General features: G+C 39.2%; 1 protein-coding gene across 8 annotated transcripts in view; it reads left to right on the top strand.

Moving 5' to 3' along the window:
* grb10b (growth factor receptor-bound protein 10b) overlaps window positions 1-18,226 on the top strand; it is an 83,423-nt gene extending 65,197 nt beyond the window's left edge. For 7 of the 8 annotated variants that reach the window (XM_065246235.2, XM_065246234.2, XM_065246236.2 and 4 more), the window contains exons 6-17: window positions 1,830-1,986; window positions 5,349-5,464; window positions 7,858-7,932; window positions 8,091-8,228; window positions 8,431-8,541; window positions 8,746-8,844; window positions 10,341-10,418; window positions 11,096-11,212; window positions 11,509-11,575; window positions 11,854-11,941; window positions 12,030-12,123; window positions 13,938-18,226. In XM_065246235.2, the coding sequence (XP_065102307.2) occupies window positions 1,830-1,986; window positions 5,349-5,464; window positions 7,858-7,932; window positions 8,091-8,228; window positions 8,431-8,541; window positions 8,746-8,844; window positions 10,341-10,418; window positions 11,096-11,212; window positions 11,509-11,575; window positions 11,854-11,941; window positions 12,030-12,123; window positions 13,938-14,084 (1,287 nt within the window). In that variant the 3' untranslated portion in view covers window positions 14,085-18,226. Of the gene's footprint in view, window positions 1-365; window positions 1,210-1,829; window positions 1,987-5,348; window positions 5,465-7,857; window positions 7,933-8,090; window positions 8,229-8,430; window positions 8,542-8,745; window positions 8,845-10,340; window positions 10,419-11,095; window positions 11,213-11,508; window positions 11,576-11,853; window positions 11,942-12,029; window positions 12,124-13,937 lie in introns of those variants that run through there. The other variant, XM_073811669.1, reaches the window with a different exon arrangement.
* Window positions 18,227-18,622: the final 396 nt, after the last annotated feature.

Genomic DNA, 18,622 nt, shown 5'->3' with positions numbered 1-18,622 from the left:
TGTTACCACCCCTACTGACTCTTTCTTCTGGATTGATTCCAGCTCTCCCTCCAGCCCTCGATCCCCGACTTCCTCTCGTTCCCTCCCCACCCCCATAACTGAAATAGTCTCCTAAAGGATTGAAAGGGATTGAGTCATCCTTTCTGTCCGGTTTCCTGTGGTCACAAAGTTAAATTTAGCAGCAGCAGTGGCCGGCCGAGACGACGTGCGTGCATTTAACCTGAAGTTTCGTTGCAATCTCTGCGGTTTGTTATACGAAGATGTAGTTCACTTCCACAGAAGTGCAGAAGGAGCGAGCGGGGCGTGTCTTCTCTTCATGTCAGACTTCTGTTGAATTAGCAGTCTGAAAGTTTGTATCCCTGTTTGTGATGAAACCTCTGTGGGTTTGCTTTGTGCTTTTTCTCGGGTTTAGTAGAGGAATGTTGGCTGGGGGAAGCCGGCGAGCGCCGTCTCAAGCACTCATTTCGTCTGTAATGAGGCTCGCCCTGCCGTGAAAGCTTCAGAACTTCAAAGCTGGGCTTTTGAAAGTACGAAAACTTTTCGACAAGTCCTCACTCGAAACTTTAGGAAATTAAGTTAAGGTTTAGACAGCCGAGAAGCTTTGCTCTGTCCGCTTCAATCACTCCCATCTCCACTTGAGAAGGGAAAAAAGCGAGCCGCTCTCCTTGCGAGAGCAAACAGAAACCAAAGGCTTGCAGACGGAGGGAGAGAAAAGTTAAGGCTGTGCGTGCGTATGACTGCGCAACTGTCTGTGTGTGTGTGTGCGTGCGCGCACGAGGGGTGTGTGAACGTGTGCGCGTCTGTGTCTGTGTGGGAATGATTACATCAGCTCGAGCTAGCTCTATGATTGGTTAGGGATGTGTGGTTTGATTCACTACCTAAAAGCCTGTGGCTGTAACCCTTTGTGAGAGGAACAGAAGGAAGTTGCCTGCCAAGCTGGAAACAGTGCCATCCGCATGCTCTGTCCTGCGCCAAAGCTAAGCAGCGGGAGAAAGAGAGGAATTGTGTGACAGGTAGGACGCGTAAAGCCGCCGACAGGAGGAAGCGTCTGGGAAGCATCCTGCTTTTTTCTTCATTTTTCTTCTTTCCCGTGGAGTTGTGGAGACATTGGGGGAGCGGGTCCATCTCTCGGTTTGCGAAGGAGCACACAGGCTGCTGGGGGAAATGCCATCTTGTTCTCCTGACTGCTGCCTGCTCAGGCCTGGGGAGGTAAGATTGCCGACTATGGCTACTTGAGTTTCTTTTACCCCCGGGCGACTGGAAGCCGAGTCCGAGGAGTTGGTGCCGTTGGTGCCTGTTTGATGTGAGGTGAAACCTGTAGAATGCAAACCTGTAGCGGGCACCGATACGTTATGTCGACCGTTTGGGTTTAGATGATGAAGAAAGAATGTGGTGTGTGTGAAGTGTGTAAAGATTTTGTCGAGACGTACGAGTCCTTAACATGTGAACTAGCACAAAATGCCATGAATGGCGAATTTTCTGGAAAAAACTACAGTAGCATGAGAGGGGTACTGGTGCAGGGGACACAATGACACGAGACACATTCGGTGTCGAGTGTCAAACCGCTCCGAATGAAACATTTTTCTGCACTTTATCGTATTTAGCGTAGACATAAAGCCCAGGTTTTGTGTGGTAATGGCTGTAGCTTTGAGAAAGTTGTGTTTTAGTGTTGCATCGAATCCTCCTGTGAATTGTTACATTTACGTTTATTTCATTTCTGTCGGGCCCCTAAAGCCAAATCGTCCCGTGACGCAGTAAAATTTGCAAAGCAATTTAGCAGTTTTATGCAGTCGTTCCAACTAATGTCTTTTTAATTTTGTTTATTTCAGATCATTAAAATCTTCAGCGAGGATGGGATGGGAAAGATGGTGGAGATTCCAGCCGACATGACGGCGCGAGACCTGTGCCAGCTCCTCGTCTATAAAAACCATTGTGTGGACGATAACAGTTGGGCACTTGTGGAGCATCATCCGGCCCTGGGACTCGGTAACTGGCTAGTTAGTTTTGTAGGCTACAGGGGTGTATGTGAATTTATAGAGCTGTTTCACAATGCCTATGTGTGTGTGCGTGTCAGCCACTTTGGATGCTGTAATTATAGTCTTTGTGTTGGAGTTGAAATCAATGATGACCACGTAAAGGAAGATGACAGACTTCCTTGATTCATGCTTTTATGTCTTGAGGCGGAAGGCAAAAGATTAACAGTTTCCGAGGGGAAATTCCATCATATGGAGGAAGTTAGTTTCACCAGATCTGTTACGTCACAACTCTTACACAATTTACATTGGCATGTACAGTTGTTTTAATTGTTTAAAGCAGTGGTTCGCATTTTGGGGACATTCATGACACACAAATGTGACCTAAAATACCGTAGGGTCTGACCGGATGCAGGGCTTGGTATGGATAGGGTGCAAGGATCTTTACTGTAGATTGCATTTAGCTGCCAGTGAGACCAGATGGGTTTAGAGTAAGCTCTTTAAAATCAAATATGGTCAGTGGGTTTTTTGACATGGAGGGTTGCTGTCAGCGTGCACATGTTGTGGGTAAAGCTCAGGCCCAGAGCGTGCTGTGTGTTAATTGGTCACCTCAAATAACCTGTGGCGTGAGCGCCGGGCTCACCAGTGGCACCGCAGCGCTGACAGAGTTGAAGTTATATAGGAAGTTCAGACGTCCGAGTACTTGGTCTGGACAGGATTTTACATCCCACTATTTGTTTTGTTTGGCAAATAACATTTCTCGCTTTTTATTTGCATTTTTATGTGCGATTTTACTTTCGGTTTCCCGATGGGTACAGGGATACAGTGAATATAGTTTCTATCGAGGGTTTTGCCCATTTCTGGAATGCAGACCAAGTTTTTGTCCAATTTCCCAAAGCGTGTTTCCTGTAGCAGTGGTTTTTATTTTGGTTGTTGCCAAACACCTTGTTAGAAACCCCCCTTGAAATAAAATACTTTTGTGCATTTCGTAAACAAATTAGCTTTCAGCTAAGAGTCAAGTCTATAAAGAAAAGTGTACCGAGAAAAAAAGGTATTTCAAGCTATCACATGGGTAAATGTTTCAAATGTATATAATTTCATAACTGCAATATTGCCCTATGCAACTAAGCCTGTTTTGTCCATGTTTGTACATTTCAGTTTTTATTACAATTTTGCTAAAAAGCCTAAATGTTTATTGGCAGTTTACATTGTGACAACATGCCCCATATACACTACTATGAGAACATGTTCTGCTTATGTTTTTTATCCAGTGATAAAAATGTTTAATAGTTTTGTTCGTAGCCAACATTTTGTGCGAGAAATTGACATTGATGAATAAGCCTTCTCTTACCGTGAGTTCACACCAGCCGCGTTTGAGGTGTCAAATTTGTGTGTAATGCTGCTAGTTTGCCGCTTAAATCGTTTGAGTTTACTCGCTTCATTCGCGCATGAAATTCTAGTCATCGAGACATTCACGCGGAAATTTGCGTCATGTGAGGGGCTTTTGTGACTCCGCTCGCTTTCTGTAATCATGTCCAGGGCTCCAGACTAACTTTTTTCAATAGGAGCACAGTGGCCCCCAACTGAAAATTTTAGGGGCGCAACCAGAAAATTTAGGGGCACACACTGTAAATCAACATGCTATCCAAATTCACATTTCAACTAATTTCCACTGTATTACTGATAAATATTTTAATGATAGGTTCAGAAAGTACAATGTGCTGTTTCAAATCCAGTGTCACATCACCAAAAAAGGTAAAATTTACTGGTCGCACATGTGCAACTGGATGTAAAATTCAGTGGCACACTCAAATTTTGGTGACAAAATGCCCTCATTTGGTGGCAGTCTGGAGCTCTGATGTCACTACTAGAGCAAGCTCCTGATTGGTTAACGCGGTGCGTTTTTCTGCCAAAGTTCAAATTGTTCAACTCGAGTGGTTGCTGCGGCAACGTTCAATTCGCGTCTACCGCACCACGCTAAACGCCTCATTCGCGTCGCAAGACCTCCAGATGGGCGTCAACCCATCTTCACATTGACTTAACATTGAAATCACTCATGCTTGATGCCTCTACCGCGGCTGGTGTGAATGCAGCATTAGGAGTGTTCACTGGTGTAAAGTGTGACAACAAGCCCCGGTCTCCATATTCAACAAGAACATTACCTTGTATTTGTGTAGAAAACTAAATTTTTATACTAAACCCTAAACTGGACATTTTTTAACATTTTAAATACTGTGAATCATTAATGGCACATTTAAAAAACGAATGTGAGTGTCCCTCAATTCATTTTATATTCGGCACGGTTTAGCTCTGAAAACACCAAAGTGTGTCCGTTTCTCATTTGTTATTGATCCACTCAGCTGCAACTGTGTGAAGTATGGTTGAGCTGAGCATGACATCATCTCTCCAAACACCCGACTCTCGTTTATTAAGTCCAATATTGAAGAGCAGGATGATGGAGCAGCTTGTCACTCCAGAGTACCTTTGTATCTCCAAGTGTCACTTCAAGATGAATGTGTTGTGGGAAAAAGTCATAAGCAGATGTGTTGTAAAGTATATTAAAGTGTGCATGAATTGAAAATTGAAAGTGCTTAAAAAACAGAGAGAAGAAAACTATTTTCTTATTTATATTTGCTTTTTACTTTAGTAGTGTTGTCTGCATTTTAACTTGATGTACACTGTTACTGTGTGTACTATTTCATGTCAAGCTGCTTTGAAACAATGCAACATTGTAAAAAAAAGAGCTTTATAAATACATTTATATTTATTTCTAAATGAGACATATTTTATTTATAAATAAACTTTATAAAGTTTAAAGGTGAGTCAACCCTACCCCCAACACTTTCCTGTTGCCAAACAATGTCTGTGGCTTTGGCTCCACAGTCGAATGAAGAACATGTGTTGATGTGCAAGTTCAGAGACGCTTTTCTGACCGGTCATGGGTTGCGTCAGATCTGCCATCCATCAGATTGATGAGAAAGATATTGCGATGAAGAAGGGAAAGCGATAGGGAATAGAAGTGTGTGTGTGTGTGTGTAGATCAGATGTTGGATTTGTTAGTCAGAAAGTCCCTCCGTTAGTTAAGCTGAAGGCGGGGAGGGGGTCTGTTCACTCCTCCAGACAAACTGTCTTTTCATCGGGCAGGGATCGCTCACCCTGTTTATTTTTTGTCTGCCTGGATGAATGCTAACAGACAATGATGTCATTCAAGATGCAAATATTACACCACATGCGAGTCTTCGGTTTCAAATGTGCATTTTTTGTCGTGATGTGCAGCGCAGACACAGAGCTTTTTATAAGTGCAATGCGTATTTTGGAGCGAGCGCTGTGCGCGTGTGACTCATTTCCACCTGTGTTTTTCCCATCATTTCACAGAAAGATGTTTAGAAGATCACGAGCTGGTTGTCCAAGTTCAGGCGTCCATGACCAGCGAGAGTAAATTTCTCTTCAGAAAGAACTATGCCAAATATGAATTCTTTAAAAGTCCTTTGGTAAGTTCACATCTCAGACATCATGTAATAAGGGCATAATGAATTACTGTACATTCATTGTAGGGGGTTTCTGTTTCACTTTCACTCCTACCCGCATTAGAGGACGGTTTTCGTTCTTGCTCACCAGACACAGAAATCACATAAAAGACGGTTACAGTTCAGTGATTGTCTTCAGTAAATCGTAAAGAAAGTTCAGCGTCACATTGTTTAGGCGGATAATAAAACACTTTGTGTCTTTTTAATTCAACTGCACATAAAAAGAGATGAAAATCTGTGCTGTGAATGTGAGATCTTAATCACAAGTCGAGATACTAATTTTTAGTTAAAAGCAAATTTGGCCCTTGACTATGTTTTCAATTGCTGTAACAGAAACGTATGTTGAAAGATTCGTTAACATCAGTTAATGCATTAGCAATGAACAATACTTTAACAGGTTTATTCATTTTAATTCAAGTTAATTTCTGCATAGTAATAATTTTTTTTAAATCATAAGATGTAGCTGTTAACATTAGTTAATGCACAGTGAACTAACATGAAGAATTGTATTGGCATTAACTAACGTTAACAAAAAAATGAATAAAGATTAAAAAAAACTACACTGTAGTTCATGTGTTAGCTATTGCATTTACTTTTATTGTTAACAATTACAACCTTATTGTAAAGTGTTAATGGTTCATTATTTTAAAGGTGCCATAGAATAAAAAACTGTACTTACATAGGCATAGATGAATAATAAGAGTAATGACAAATCATGAGCCTTAAACACGTTTGTTTCCTCATTTTTATGTAAACGTAATGCAGGCAAAAGACCGCTAGAAAACAGACCAATCACAACATAACACCAACTGTGAGGTCACAGTCAAGATGTACACCCCAACATTAAATTACACATTAAATTAATTACAAAATTGTTACAATGCTAAAAACAACGTTGTGAGTCAATTAATGCTTTATGCTAGCGTTTAGGCTGAAGTCCTACTATTACGTTTTGCAGGTCCATACTGAAAAAAACTCAAACTTACCACTCAGAAACAAAACTCAGATTGTCCATTAACAATCTCCAAACAATAAGTTGTTCCTCAAAATCTGTATTTTCATCTGATACAGGCTCAAACATATAAAGTCTGTTTACTATTGTGAGCTACTGACATGAGCCTCAGAGCAGAGCAACCAGAGCAGAGCTCAACATTATTATTCATGACCCTTTCAAATAAAGTAATAAAAGACCATTTCATTCTAAGGACATATCCTAGTGTTGTAAATTGACATTTAAAATCGTCTCTGAATAATTTTTGCACTTAATAAAGTCGCATACCTTCTATGTAAATAATCAAAGAACAATTTAACAGATTATTTCAATGCATTCTTTGGCACCTTTAACAAATGCTATTTAATGTATAACCAAATAATCTTATATAATATATATTTGACTATTGTCCCTGAGAGTCATTCTCTTACACTGTGTTTCATAGCACTCGTATAGTATGGTTATTTTTATGTTATACCGTGGGCCTGTTGAATGCTTTATTCTGATTGATTGAGAAATGTTCCACGGGTATGCAACACACCTGACTTGTCAAATGTCTCAAAATAAATGTCTTGAATTTAAAATAAAATAAACAGAATAACTGACTTTGAATTATTTGAAAATAATGCACATTATTGGTCCATTGGCAATTATTTCTTACGTAACCTCTGGCTGATATATGTTATCCTTTTTTTACAGTAAATAATGCTTAATTTTAAATAACATATATAATTATACAATTACTTCAGAAATGCAGAGTTAGTACCATAATACAGAATTGCATAAGCCTTATTATGTATTACGGATTTACACAATGGTTTTTCATGTAACTTGAAAATTATTGGCTCTGGCACCATCAGTATGAAATTCTAAGGAATAATGTGATACATAACAAAGCTTTGGACCTAATTTAGAGAATTCTTGTTGCTGACAGAAAGTCATTAGTGGAAGGGTAATGGGTGGCAGGCTTATGTTTAAAAAGATTACGTAATACTTGTATTGTTTGAAACAAAGACTTTCTCGAATGATTTAGAATAATTGCAGTTCTTTTTTCATCGACCTTAACCACAGAAGACAAAGTTTTCCAAAATATTTCCCTTTGTTGAATAATTTGTATGTTTACCACTGTTACATCAGATAAATCTTTCTTTCCTTGCATTCCTGTATAATCATGTTTGTTATCAAACTGATTTAAAGTTGCTTGTTACTTTTAAGTGGTGCATGGCATTAAATTGATTAAATTGATTTTTGTTTGGAACTAAAATGGATTTAGTTCGAACTTAAATAGGATTTATTCATTATCTGAAAGTGTTTAGTGTTTCTATAGTGTTGTGTGTAATGAGTTACATCAATGTTTTTTCCACAGAACTTTTTCCCAGAGCAGATGGTGGCCTGGTGTCAGGAGAGTAATGGGACGATTCCTCCGTCTCAGCTCCTGCAGGTATGTGCATTTTCCCCCTGATCTAAGATCAGCCCATATGACTCTTTAACAGATAAGAGCCTTCTCCGGTCATCCAACTGACTGCTGTCCTAATGAGCCACTAACACTAAATATCTGCACTTAAAAAAAGTAAAAGCTCTTTTATTGTGTCTCTTCAGAACTTTTTAAATTCTAGCAGTTGTCCGGAGATCCAGGGATTTTTGCATGTGAAAGAGTTGGGCAGGAAATCGTGGAAGAAATTGTATGTGTTGTTAAGACGGTCAGGGTTGTACATATCAACGAAAGGAACGTCAAAGGTGAGTTAACTTTCATACTGTACTGTAAATGCTGGAATGGCAACCATAAATCTTAAATGTGCTTGGTCTACGTACAATTGTCTGTTAATGCCATTAGGTCTTGGCCAGACCCCCCTTCCCCTCTCCACTCTTGAGTGCTGTTTTAGTGCCCTCTCCCCTCTTATCCATTAAATGACATGAGCTGTTGGCTGATCGTTCACAGGAACCCAGGCATTTACAGCTACTAGCAGACCTGGAGGATAGCAATGTCTTTACAGTAATAACAGGGAAAAAACTGCACAATGCACCGACGGAATATGAGTTTTGCATAAAAGTAAGTTTATTTGATCTGTTGTATAAACTTAATAGAAAAGTTTAGTAAAGTTTAGAAAAGTTAAATGGAAAACACACTGTTCAGTAATAGGCATAAACTGATATTTAGTTTAGAAAATGTTTGTGCATTATAACGTTTACCACACAACAGCACAGTTTTATTATTAACAGAGAGGCTAACGTTGTGTCCTGCGATTGTTTGCAGCCTAACAAAGTAAGGAATGAAGTGAAGGAACTGAGGATGTTGTGTGCAGAGGACGAGCAAAGCCGAACGTGCTGGATGACGGCCTTCAGACTCTTCAAGGTTGGTAGAACACCCCCACTGTGTAATCTAGTATTTGCAGCCTTTAACTGGGTGATCTAGAACCTGCCCCTTTTACAGGGTGATCTAGAACCCGCCCCATTTACTGGCCAATCTAGAACCCACACCCTTTAATGGGTAATATAAAACCTGCCCCTTTTAATGGGTAATCTAGAACCAGCCCATTTCAATAAGCGATCTAAAACATGCTTCTTTCACTGGGAGATCTAGAACCAACACCCTTTCAATGGGTGATCTAAGACCTGCCCCTTTACTGGGTGATCTAGAAACTGCCCCTTTCAATAAGCAATCTAAAACATGCTTCTTTCACTGGGAGATCTAGAACCCACCCCATTTATTGCTCAATCTAGAACCCACACCCTTTCAGTGGGTGATCTAAAACCTCCCCATTTTAATGGGTAATCTAGAATCTGCCCCTTTCAATAAGCGATCTAAAACATGCTTCTTTCACTGGGAGATCTAGAACCAACACCCTTTCAATGGGTGATCTAAGACCTGCCCCTTTACTGGGTGATCTAGAAACTGCCCCTTTCAATAAGCAATCTAAAACATGCTTCTTTCACTGGGAGATCTAGAACCCGCCCCATTTATTGCTCAATCTAGAACCCACACCCTTTCAGTGGGTGATCTAAACCCCCCCCCCTTTTACTGAGTGATCTAGAACCTGCCCCTTTCACTGGGTGATGTAGAACTTACCTCTTTCACTGGGTGATCTAGAACCCACTCCCTTTCAATGGCTGATCTAGAAGCAATGCCTTTCACTAGGTGATCTAGAAACTGGCCCTTTCAATAAGCAATCTAAAACATGCTTCTTTCACTGGGAGATCTAGAACCCACCACATTTATTGCTCAATCTAGAACCCACACCCTTTTAGTGGGTGATCTAAAACCTCCCCCTTTTACTGGGTGATCTAGAACCTGCCCCTTTCACTGGGTGATGTAGAACTTACCTCTTTCACTGGGTGATCTAGAACCCGCCCATTTACTGGCCGATTTAGAACTCACCCCTTGCAGTGGGTAATATAAAACCTGCCCCTTTCAATAAGCGATCTAAAACATGGCTCCTTTACTGGGAGATCTAGAACCCGCCCCATTTATTGCTAGATCTAGAATCCACACCCTTTCAGTGGGTGATCTAAAACCTGCCCCTTTTTACTGGGTGATCTAGAACCTGCCCCTTTCACTGGGTGATGTAGAACCTACCTCTTTCACTGGGTGATCTAGAACCCATTCCCTTTCATTGGGTGATCTAGAACCAATCCCTTTCACTAGGTGATCTAAAACCTGGCCCTTTCACCTAGCAATCTAAAACCTGCCCCATTAATTGGCTGATCTAGAACCTACAACCTTTCAATGGGTGATCTAGCCTTTAACTAAGTGATTTGGAACTCACCCCTCTCACTGGGTGATCTAGAAGACACCATTATATTAATTTAAGGAAAATGCATAAATTGTTTGATGTTTTGTCTTCCTTCTAGTATGGGATTCTGCTCTATCAAAATTACAAGATCCCCCAGCAGAGGAAAACGTTACTGTCACACTTCCCAGCCCCTGTGGTAAGACTCTGTCTCTTTAACTGTACACCCTCAGTCTTCACAGATGGAGCATTATTCAGACATGTGCCAGTATGTGGGCCATGATGTCACATTATGGAATGATTGTTCAAGTGTTGGCAGTTAAACACAATTATTGCAGCTTGTCCTATGGATATTACGTAATGCAGACTGTTTCGGGAACATGCAGGAGCGAGTTCAAGAATACGTTAATACTAGCATAAACTAGCATAAATTGACAAAGGCACATTTAATTATTCGAAAATAATGCACAAGCAAGGTGTTAATGCGAGACAAAGTGTTGTTACACCGTGGGTGTGCATTATGTTAGCAATAATTGATGACGGCCATTGAATTATTCAAAAATAATGCACACCCAAGGTGGTAATGCGGCCCAACGCAAAGCTGAGTGCATTATTTTCAAATAATTCAAAGGGCTGGTGTCAATTTTTTTGCTTATACCACGGTTACCACAAACATTGCTCTGGTGGTTATTTTAAGACATTTGACAGGTCCGGTTTGCGTTTATCGAAAAATAATGCATATGTGTGGAACATTTCTCAACCAATCTGAATAAAGCATTCAACAGTCCCATGGTATAAGCATTTATACGTTTGGCAGTATAAAGGCCATGAGGAGATAATCATTATACGATTATAACCATCATTCATGTTTTTCAGAGGAGTGTCTCAGAGAACTCTCTGGTTGCCATGGATTTCTCAGGGAGTATCGGCAGAGTGATTGACAATCCTGTGGAGGCTCAGAGCGCCGCCATGGAGGAGGGACACGCCTGGAGAGTCAGTACCACCAATCAGCTTCATTTACTTATCATCTCTTTTTACTATGATGATTCACTATACTGATTCTTGATACTTTAGGAAGATGACGTGTTGAAATGAACCTGACATTTTGCAATGAGTCATTTAAGCCTCTTAACATCACTGATATTAATAATTGCGTGCAACAAGTTTACACGAGTTTAACATAATTACTGTGTCAACAGTAGGTTTCAGTTCCTCGAAAATTTTTCAGTTCCTCGAATGTCAGAACTGTAATGTTAATGAACTCTATGACTTTGTTTGTGTTATATCAGAAGAGAAGTCAGCGCATGAATGTCCTGGGCAGCCCCAGCCCTTTGCACCCCACATCGTTGAGTGGAGGTACTGCTTATCTTCTAAAATGCTTAAGATCAATGTTATAAGCGTAATGACATTTATGTTTAATGACTACAATATTAAAACCTTGAAAAACTGTTAAAATGTTCAAGTATAAGCTTTTAGATCAAAATATCACTTAAAGAATGCATTAAAACGTCTACATTTTGAATGTATATATAAGAGTTGTTATATACACATTGTTATAACATTAGACATTCTTTGCAATATGAAGACATGCCGCACATATTAACATCAGACTCTCATGATCATCTCTGTTCCAGCTATCCACAGAACTCAGCTGTGGTTCCATGGTCGTATTTCACGAGAGGAGTCCCACAAGATGATCCATCAGCAGGGCAGAGTGGACGGGTACAGACTATTAGTTACTCTCAAACATACCTTGAGATCTTTACATTAACCGTCTGAGACTTACACTCCATTGTCTTTTGTGCAACAGAATGTTTTTGTTACGGGACAGTCAGAGCAACCCCAGGGCATTTGTGCTCACACTGTGTCACCACCAGAAGATCAAACATTTCCAGATTTTACCGGTAAGACTTTACAGCATCAGAATATACTCATGTTCACTTCCTGATGGACACGGTTAGGAAAACATACAATGTGCGAAAGTTATTTACTGTACAAGTGGGACATTGAATTAAAAGTATTCAACAGTCCTGTGGTATAATATTCAGAGCTCGCAAATTCGCTAGCCCAACGTCTCGTAAAATTTTTTTATCTCTCGCAGCAAGCTTCAAGGTGATATAGATTGTACGGGTAGTGATGAGAAATACGAAAAAGGCAACATGTGACTCTGTGCAGAATCTCTCTTAAAGCGACAGTAGCCCCTAATTTTTTGATCGAAAAAATTATCCAATCTGTAACTGGATTATCCATACTGTGAGTTTTGTGCCCATTGAACCACTATTAAATGGTGAGTGTATCCGGTGTGGAGATGAACAGTTGGTTTGCATGGAAATCCAGTTTTTCAAAACAACAACAAGAATAGCAGATTAAACATTGTGGTTAGAGGCCCTATTGGCTTTGTATTGGCAACATTTGGCCTATGTTAAAACTAATTGAGGAACCCTGTGCTATGCCTACAAAGTCAAATGGCATTTATGTATCTGTGACATCAGTTAAAGGTGACATAGAATGATTGAACTGAGTATTTATCCCTGTTCTGTGATGTGACATGTAGACAAAAAAGTTTTTGTTTGGGTCTGTAATGCCTTAGAAGCTTCCTAAAAACCTCTCTCAGATAGCTCTATTAGGGTGGGGGATTTTTAACAAGTGGTTTTGCACCTATTTGGCTCCCCCTACTGGCTTAACTTGCAATCTCATTACAGATTGGCTGACTTTGCTGCCACTCAAAAAATGTAGCCAATTATTTTAAAGTGGAGGGGCAGTGAGATGCCTGTGATGTCATAAGTATCAGTTTTTCAGATTGGGCCGTTTTCTGGCTGACATTTCTAAAAGAGGAATTTCTATGAGACAGAGATGTTTAGCATGTCTAGCACTTTTTGTATGTTTGTGAATGCGGGTAGGCTACCATTATTCAACATTTTTTTATGAATATATTTATATTTTAATAAAAAAAATTATTGGTTACACCAATTGGTTACACTACATTGACAATTTTTTGCAATTATCCCCCAAATATTCTTTCAAAATGAAATAAAACAGAAATGTTAGACGTGTTCCTCAAAAAAGAGAATGTATCCAAGTAATCTGCAAATTATTTTGTAATCCTTTTACATGAAATTGAACCATACAGACACTGAATAATTAATGTCACATCACTGACCCATATGCAATACTGTGCAAAAGTCTTAGGCCACCTTAGCACCATTAGATTTGTTATTGTAATGGTATATTGACGGTATAATTACTTCTTTATTACAGGGGTGTGCATTGCTGGTCCTGGAGGGCCACTGTCCTGCAAAGTTTAGCACCAGTCCTAATCATACACACCTAAATGTCATTTCCAAGCAATCCTGCAGCCTTTAATTAGATTTTTCAGGTGTGTTTGATTAGGGTTGGAGCTAAACTTTGCAGGACAGTGGCCCTCCAAGACTAAAAATGCCCACCCTTGCTTGATTAGAATGTAGTGCAGAATTCTTGCATGCAGTATTTAAAATCATCTGTGCCGTAGTTACCTCAATGGAGCATCCATAGCAGTTGCACCGCTGTGAAAAAATAAATAACACATTTCTTTGCACACCACAAGTTGCTTGGTCATACTTTCTCACCTGACAAAGATATCCAAGAAGCTGTTAGTTAAAATGTCCATATTTGATCTAAGCATGGGTTGAAACAATCCAGCATTTTTATACCGTATTAAATCTTGAATCTCTTTTCTCAGTGTGAGGAAGACGGTGAGATGTTCTTGAGCCTCGACGAGGGCGCCACCAAATTCTCGGACCTGATCCAATTTGTGGAGTTCTACAGTCTAAACAGAGGAGTTCTGCCTTGTAAACTGAAGCACCCCTGCACCGCTGTGGCCTTATGACCCTCACATGCCTGATTCTGGCTTAAGACAAACACTGCGGTGGTGTGAGTGTGCTGTTGGGCTGGAGAAAAGCACACCGCAAGCCGCTCTCTGTCCGTGAGAGACCGGCAAAAATCGAACGGGGGACAAACACTCGTGTGTACGAACCTTCAGGCCACACGCACACTCCACCGTGGCCGGACCAGGTTCTCAGGACAAATCCTCCAGACTAGAGGGTTTCTTCAGGATCTGCGGTCTGAATGCATTAGTAGTTTTGGGAAGACCAGCAGAACACTCTTAAATCATTTCATTTTGCACTCGTGAACCAGGAATAACCATGCTATGGCAATTTTGGCTTTCGTAAATCGAGCGGGTTCTAGAAAGGTCTGTAAGATGTGGACGGCCGATAGGGTTTTTGTTTTTTTAGTACTGTGAAAAGATGTTGCCGTTAAATTTGTGCATTCTCTTCTTCTTATCCGTACTTCAGTTGGATGGGTAGGAGTTTTAGACAGGTTTCTTCTGCAATCGCTTCTTTTATTTTGTAATATTTTGGGGCTATTTGCTCATGTTTTTGAGCATCTCTCATGCATAAACGCGTATGCCTTCGTATCTAGACTGTTAAATACATTGCTACTCCAATCACAAACCATTAACTGCAGCGCTCTCTACTGGCCATACTTAGAAGTTACACATCCCAATGCACCTTTAAGAATTCTTTATCGTGTTGTTTCAAGCCCATATGACTTTATTTCTTCTCTATAACACAAACTGAGACATTTTTAACGTTAAAAAACAACAAAAAAATATATAAGGATACTGGTTAACTACTATCTACTTACATAAGATAAACACGTCTATTGCATTTACATTACATTAAGTCATTTAGCAGACTCTATTGTGTCAATATGTGTTATTACATTGTACTTACATATAAAGTATATGCATGTAAATACAAAACTGTACCATTTCTGTCACTGGGGTGGTACCCTCAAAGATTAATTTTTGTCCCGTTCTGGGTATACAACACATTAAAATGTTGTACCTTTTGGGGTATAATATTACACATTAAGGACCTTTAAGGACCAATTTTGTACCAATTAATGTTAGGGGTACAAAGCATTTAACTGCACCTTTACAGGTACACAATAGATCCTTTAGGTACAGTAATGTCCCCAAAATGGTACAACGTTGTATTATGTTTAGTATACCTGTAAATGTACAAAACATAACTTTAGGGTACCACCCCAGCTACAGAAAAAGTTTTGTACCTTTTTTCTGACAGTGTACCCCGAACAACACATAGGTACACAATATATATATGATATATAAAATGTTTTATTTTTTATGTAAGTACACAGTAGTCACCTTATATAAAGTATATAATGTTTCTCAAATTCCAGTGAACTATCCCATTAAACACAAGTATAAGCAGCCCGTAGCTTCTCTGCAGACATCAACCCCACATTTATTAGGAACGGTGCCTTGATTTTAAAGACGAATCTGTTGAGTTGAGTGAAAATAACCACTAAACCCTCTGATGGATCTCTGCTTTATCAGGAACTACAGCAACTTCATTGTCCATGTTTCAATAGATTGTCTTCAGTACATCACACTGTGAAGTCCAGGCTACAGACCACCTGCACTATACGGTGGGGTTCGAATTAAAATTCTGCCTTGTCCACGGTAGCAATCGATACAAACAGATTTGTAGAGATATTTTTGTATGCAATGTAAAAAAAAAGAGCCATGTTTTTAGTATACAGTATGTACCTATAATGTATTAAGCTAGATGGAGAGGGCGTCTACAAGTTCACCCAGAAGAGCGTTAAAGGCGCTCTAAGCGAATAATGTGCGACGTCACTTCCTGTTGATGTTTGAACTGTTTTCAAACAGACAGAGCGTAGCTAACTACTCCCCCTCCCCCTCCCTTCCGTGCTTTCATGAACGCGCCCAACCCCCACCCCCAAATCCTTCTTGTCGTTTATTGGCTGGAATACTTTGTTTGGTTTTGTGCTGCTAGGTTTGGCCATTTGTTGATATTGCCGTTTGTGAAGTCTGGGCTGTCTACAGAGATCGCGTTTTTTTACAGTTTGATCAGCGGACAGGCAGCAAGCAGATAGTGAGGAGATGTTTCCGGTATGTAACAAAAAATGTTTTATGGTCTAAAACGCTTCAATTCGCTTAGAGCACCTTTAAGTAGAAAATGCAAACGACGCAATCATTTAAAGTATTGTTTTGACAAACTTATTTATTTATCTGGATTCAAATGATTACTTGAAACGTAGTTTAGTGTTTTCTTTCAGCGCTGTACTTTCACAACTCGATAAATAGATCCCATTTTTACCTAACACTTCTCCATCATCCTGCTTTAGTACTATAACAGTCTCTTGTTTTTTATTTGTTTTCCCTCCCAAAAATCAACTGTACAATGCTAGAAGCAACAAAAACATAACTTTAAAAAGAAGTTTTATTGTATATTCCAAAGCCCAGTGTCACAGACAAGCCTTAAAGGGACAGTTCACCCAAAAAGAATGAAAATTCTTTCAATTTTTACTCCCGCTCATGTTGTCACAAACCTGTATTAATTTATTTGTTCTAATAGACACAAATGATTATTTGAGGAATGTTTGTAACCAAACCCATCATGAGCCCCATTCACTTCCATAGTATTATTTTATCCTACTATGGATCTCAATGGGGCCTCTTATTGGTTTGGTTTCAAACATTCCCACAAAATATCTTCATGTTTAGCAGAACAAAGAAATATGTACAGGTTTGTAACAACATGAGAGTGAGTAAATATTTACATAATTTTCATTTTTGGGTGAACTATCCCTTTAAGACTAGAATTAATGAGGTTTATGGTGTCTTAACTGAAAATAACTTGCCCTGACCAAATCTTAAAATATGTGAGTGTCATTATTTTGACCTTAAGATGCACACCAGTATTTTTTTCTGGGGCTTTTTTATAAAAGTGACTTAAAATGCTAATTTGACTTAGCTTAAGCTAAGCCTTGTCTGTGAAACCGGGCCTTTGTATCATCATTCATGACTTAAGGATAAGAAGTTAAGGATATGACATCATTTACACTTAAAGTTAAAATTCATTGGATAATTTAGCCACAGAAAGAGACCACAGGGCTTCTTGAACATTTCTGCATATTACATTTAGTGGTCAGTCTCAATAAACCCAGGCTTTGTTTTGTGTGGCTGTTGATATTTTGCTTTGGAAGTGTCACAATCACACACAAGCCTTTTTGACATTTCGTTATCTTTATTTTTCAGAGTTTGTCTATACAATCTATACAATCAGCAAGGCAATGATTAAACATTTCACTTTATCGAGTAGCATATTCTGCAGCCAGTTTTGATATGCGTCCGTTCATGATAGAGGATGTTGTATGTTACGTGAGAGTTAGTTTATTGTATGTTACTGGTGAAAATGGCCTGTAGGACTTTCAGCACTTCTTCTACCAGTTAATATGTCCAATACACGTCATTTCTGAAATACCACAGTTATATGGTGCAATCACATTGTCTGTGATACTTTATTTGGTTCACAAAATATTTAAGACACTCCATTCACCCATTCAACTGTTCACATAGATATCACACTGAATTTTTGGATGCAGATTTTTTCCACGATGACATAAAATGAAGAAACTTGACTTGTTTTAGTGCATTTTCTGTTTTATTTGGTTAAGTGTGTATATATTGAATCTGTTTTATTTTATGTTGCTTTGTCGTGCTAATCGACCTTAAAGATTATGTTATATTTGCATTGTGCTGATTGAAAACTGGACTTGTACTCACTGAAGGTCATCATTAAGCTAAATCGCTGTTTTAAAAACTCGCAAATACGTTTATTATGCTAACAAATGTATGCCTTGTAGATACTTTAGAAATGTTCCTTTAATATGAATCAAAGAGGGCAATGTTTGCGTTTTCTTCATTGTTGTTGAAAGGAGCCTTCGGGATCATCGGCGAAACATGTGAGCTGTTGAAAGTGAAAGAAATAAATGTCATTTTTATATTTAAAACAGATGAATGTAACTGGGTTTGCTCAGGGTTGAAGCGGAGGCTGTTTAAAACTGGTCCTGTGGACCAGCAAGATTTCTTTTCCTGTATTTTTCTTTTTATTAAACTAACATTGACTCCTTTCATTAAGTTTTTGACCACACCATTCCTCTGTACTTTCCATTTTTCTTTTATGATGAATCTCCGACCTGAATGATGAATAATGTAATCTAGCAAATAACTTCACTTTCTGCATTCATTTAGCTTAAGGTCTCTCTCTCTCTCTCTCTCTCTCTCTCTCTCTCTCTCTCTCTCTCTCTCTCTCTCTCTCTCTCTCCAGTCAGGTTATGGTGGGTACTGATCTATGATTTCTGATCATTTGTCATTATTAGTAGTTTAGATGGTAGAGGTTATGCATTACATTACAGTTTGTGTTACATTTTAATTACACAGAGTCATTTTAACCTACACCATGCACTTACTGTGTAATTATTTTCAGGATTGCTCTTAATAACACATTTGTCTTGTTATTGCTTATGTTA

Source organism: Paramisgurnus dabryanus, chromosome 13 (assembly GCF_030506205.2).
Source record: "Paramisgurnus dabryanus chromosome 13, PD_genome_1.1, whole genome shotgun sequence".
Taxonomy (NCBI): Eukaryota; Metazoa; Chordata; class Actinopteri; order Cypriniformes; family Cobitidae; genus Paramisgurnus; species Paramisgurnus dabryanus.
The sequence above is the reverse complement of the archived record's forward strand: the minus strand, read 5'-3'. Positions and strand labels throughout refer to the sequence as shown.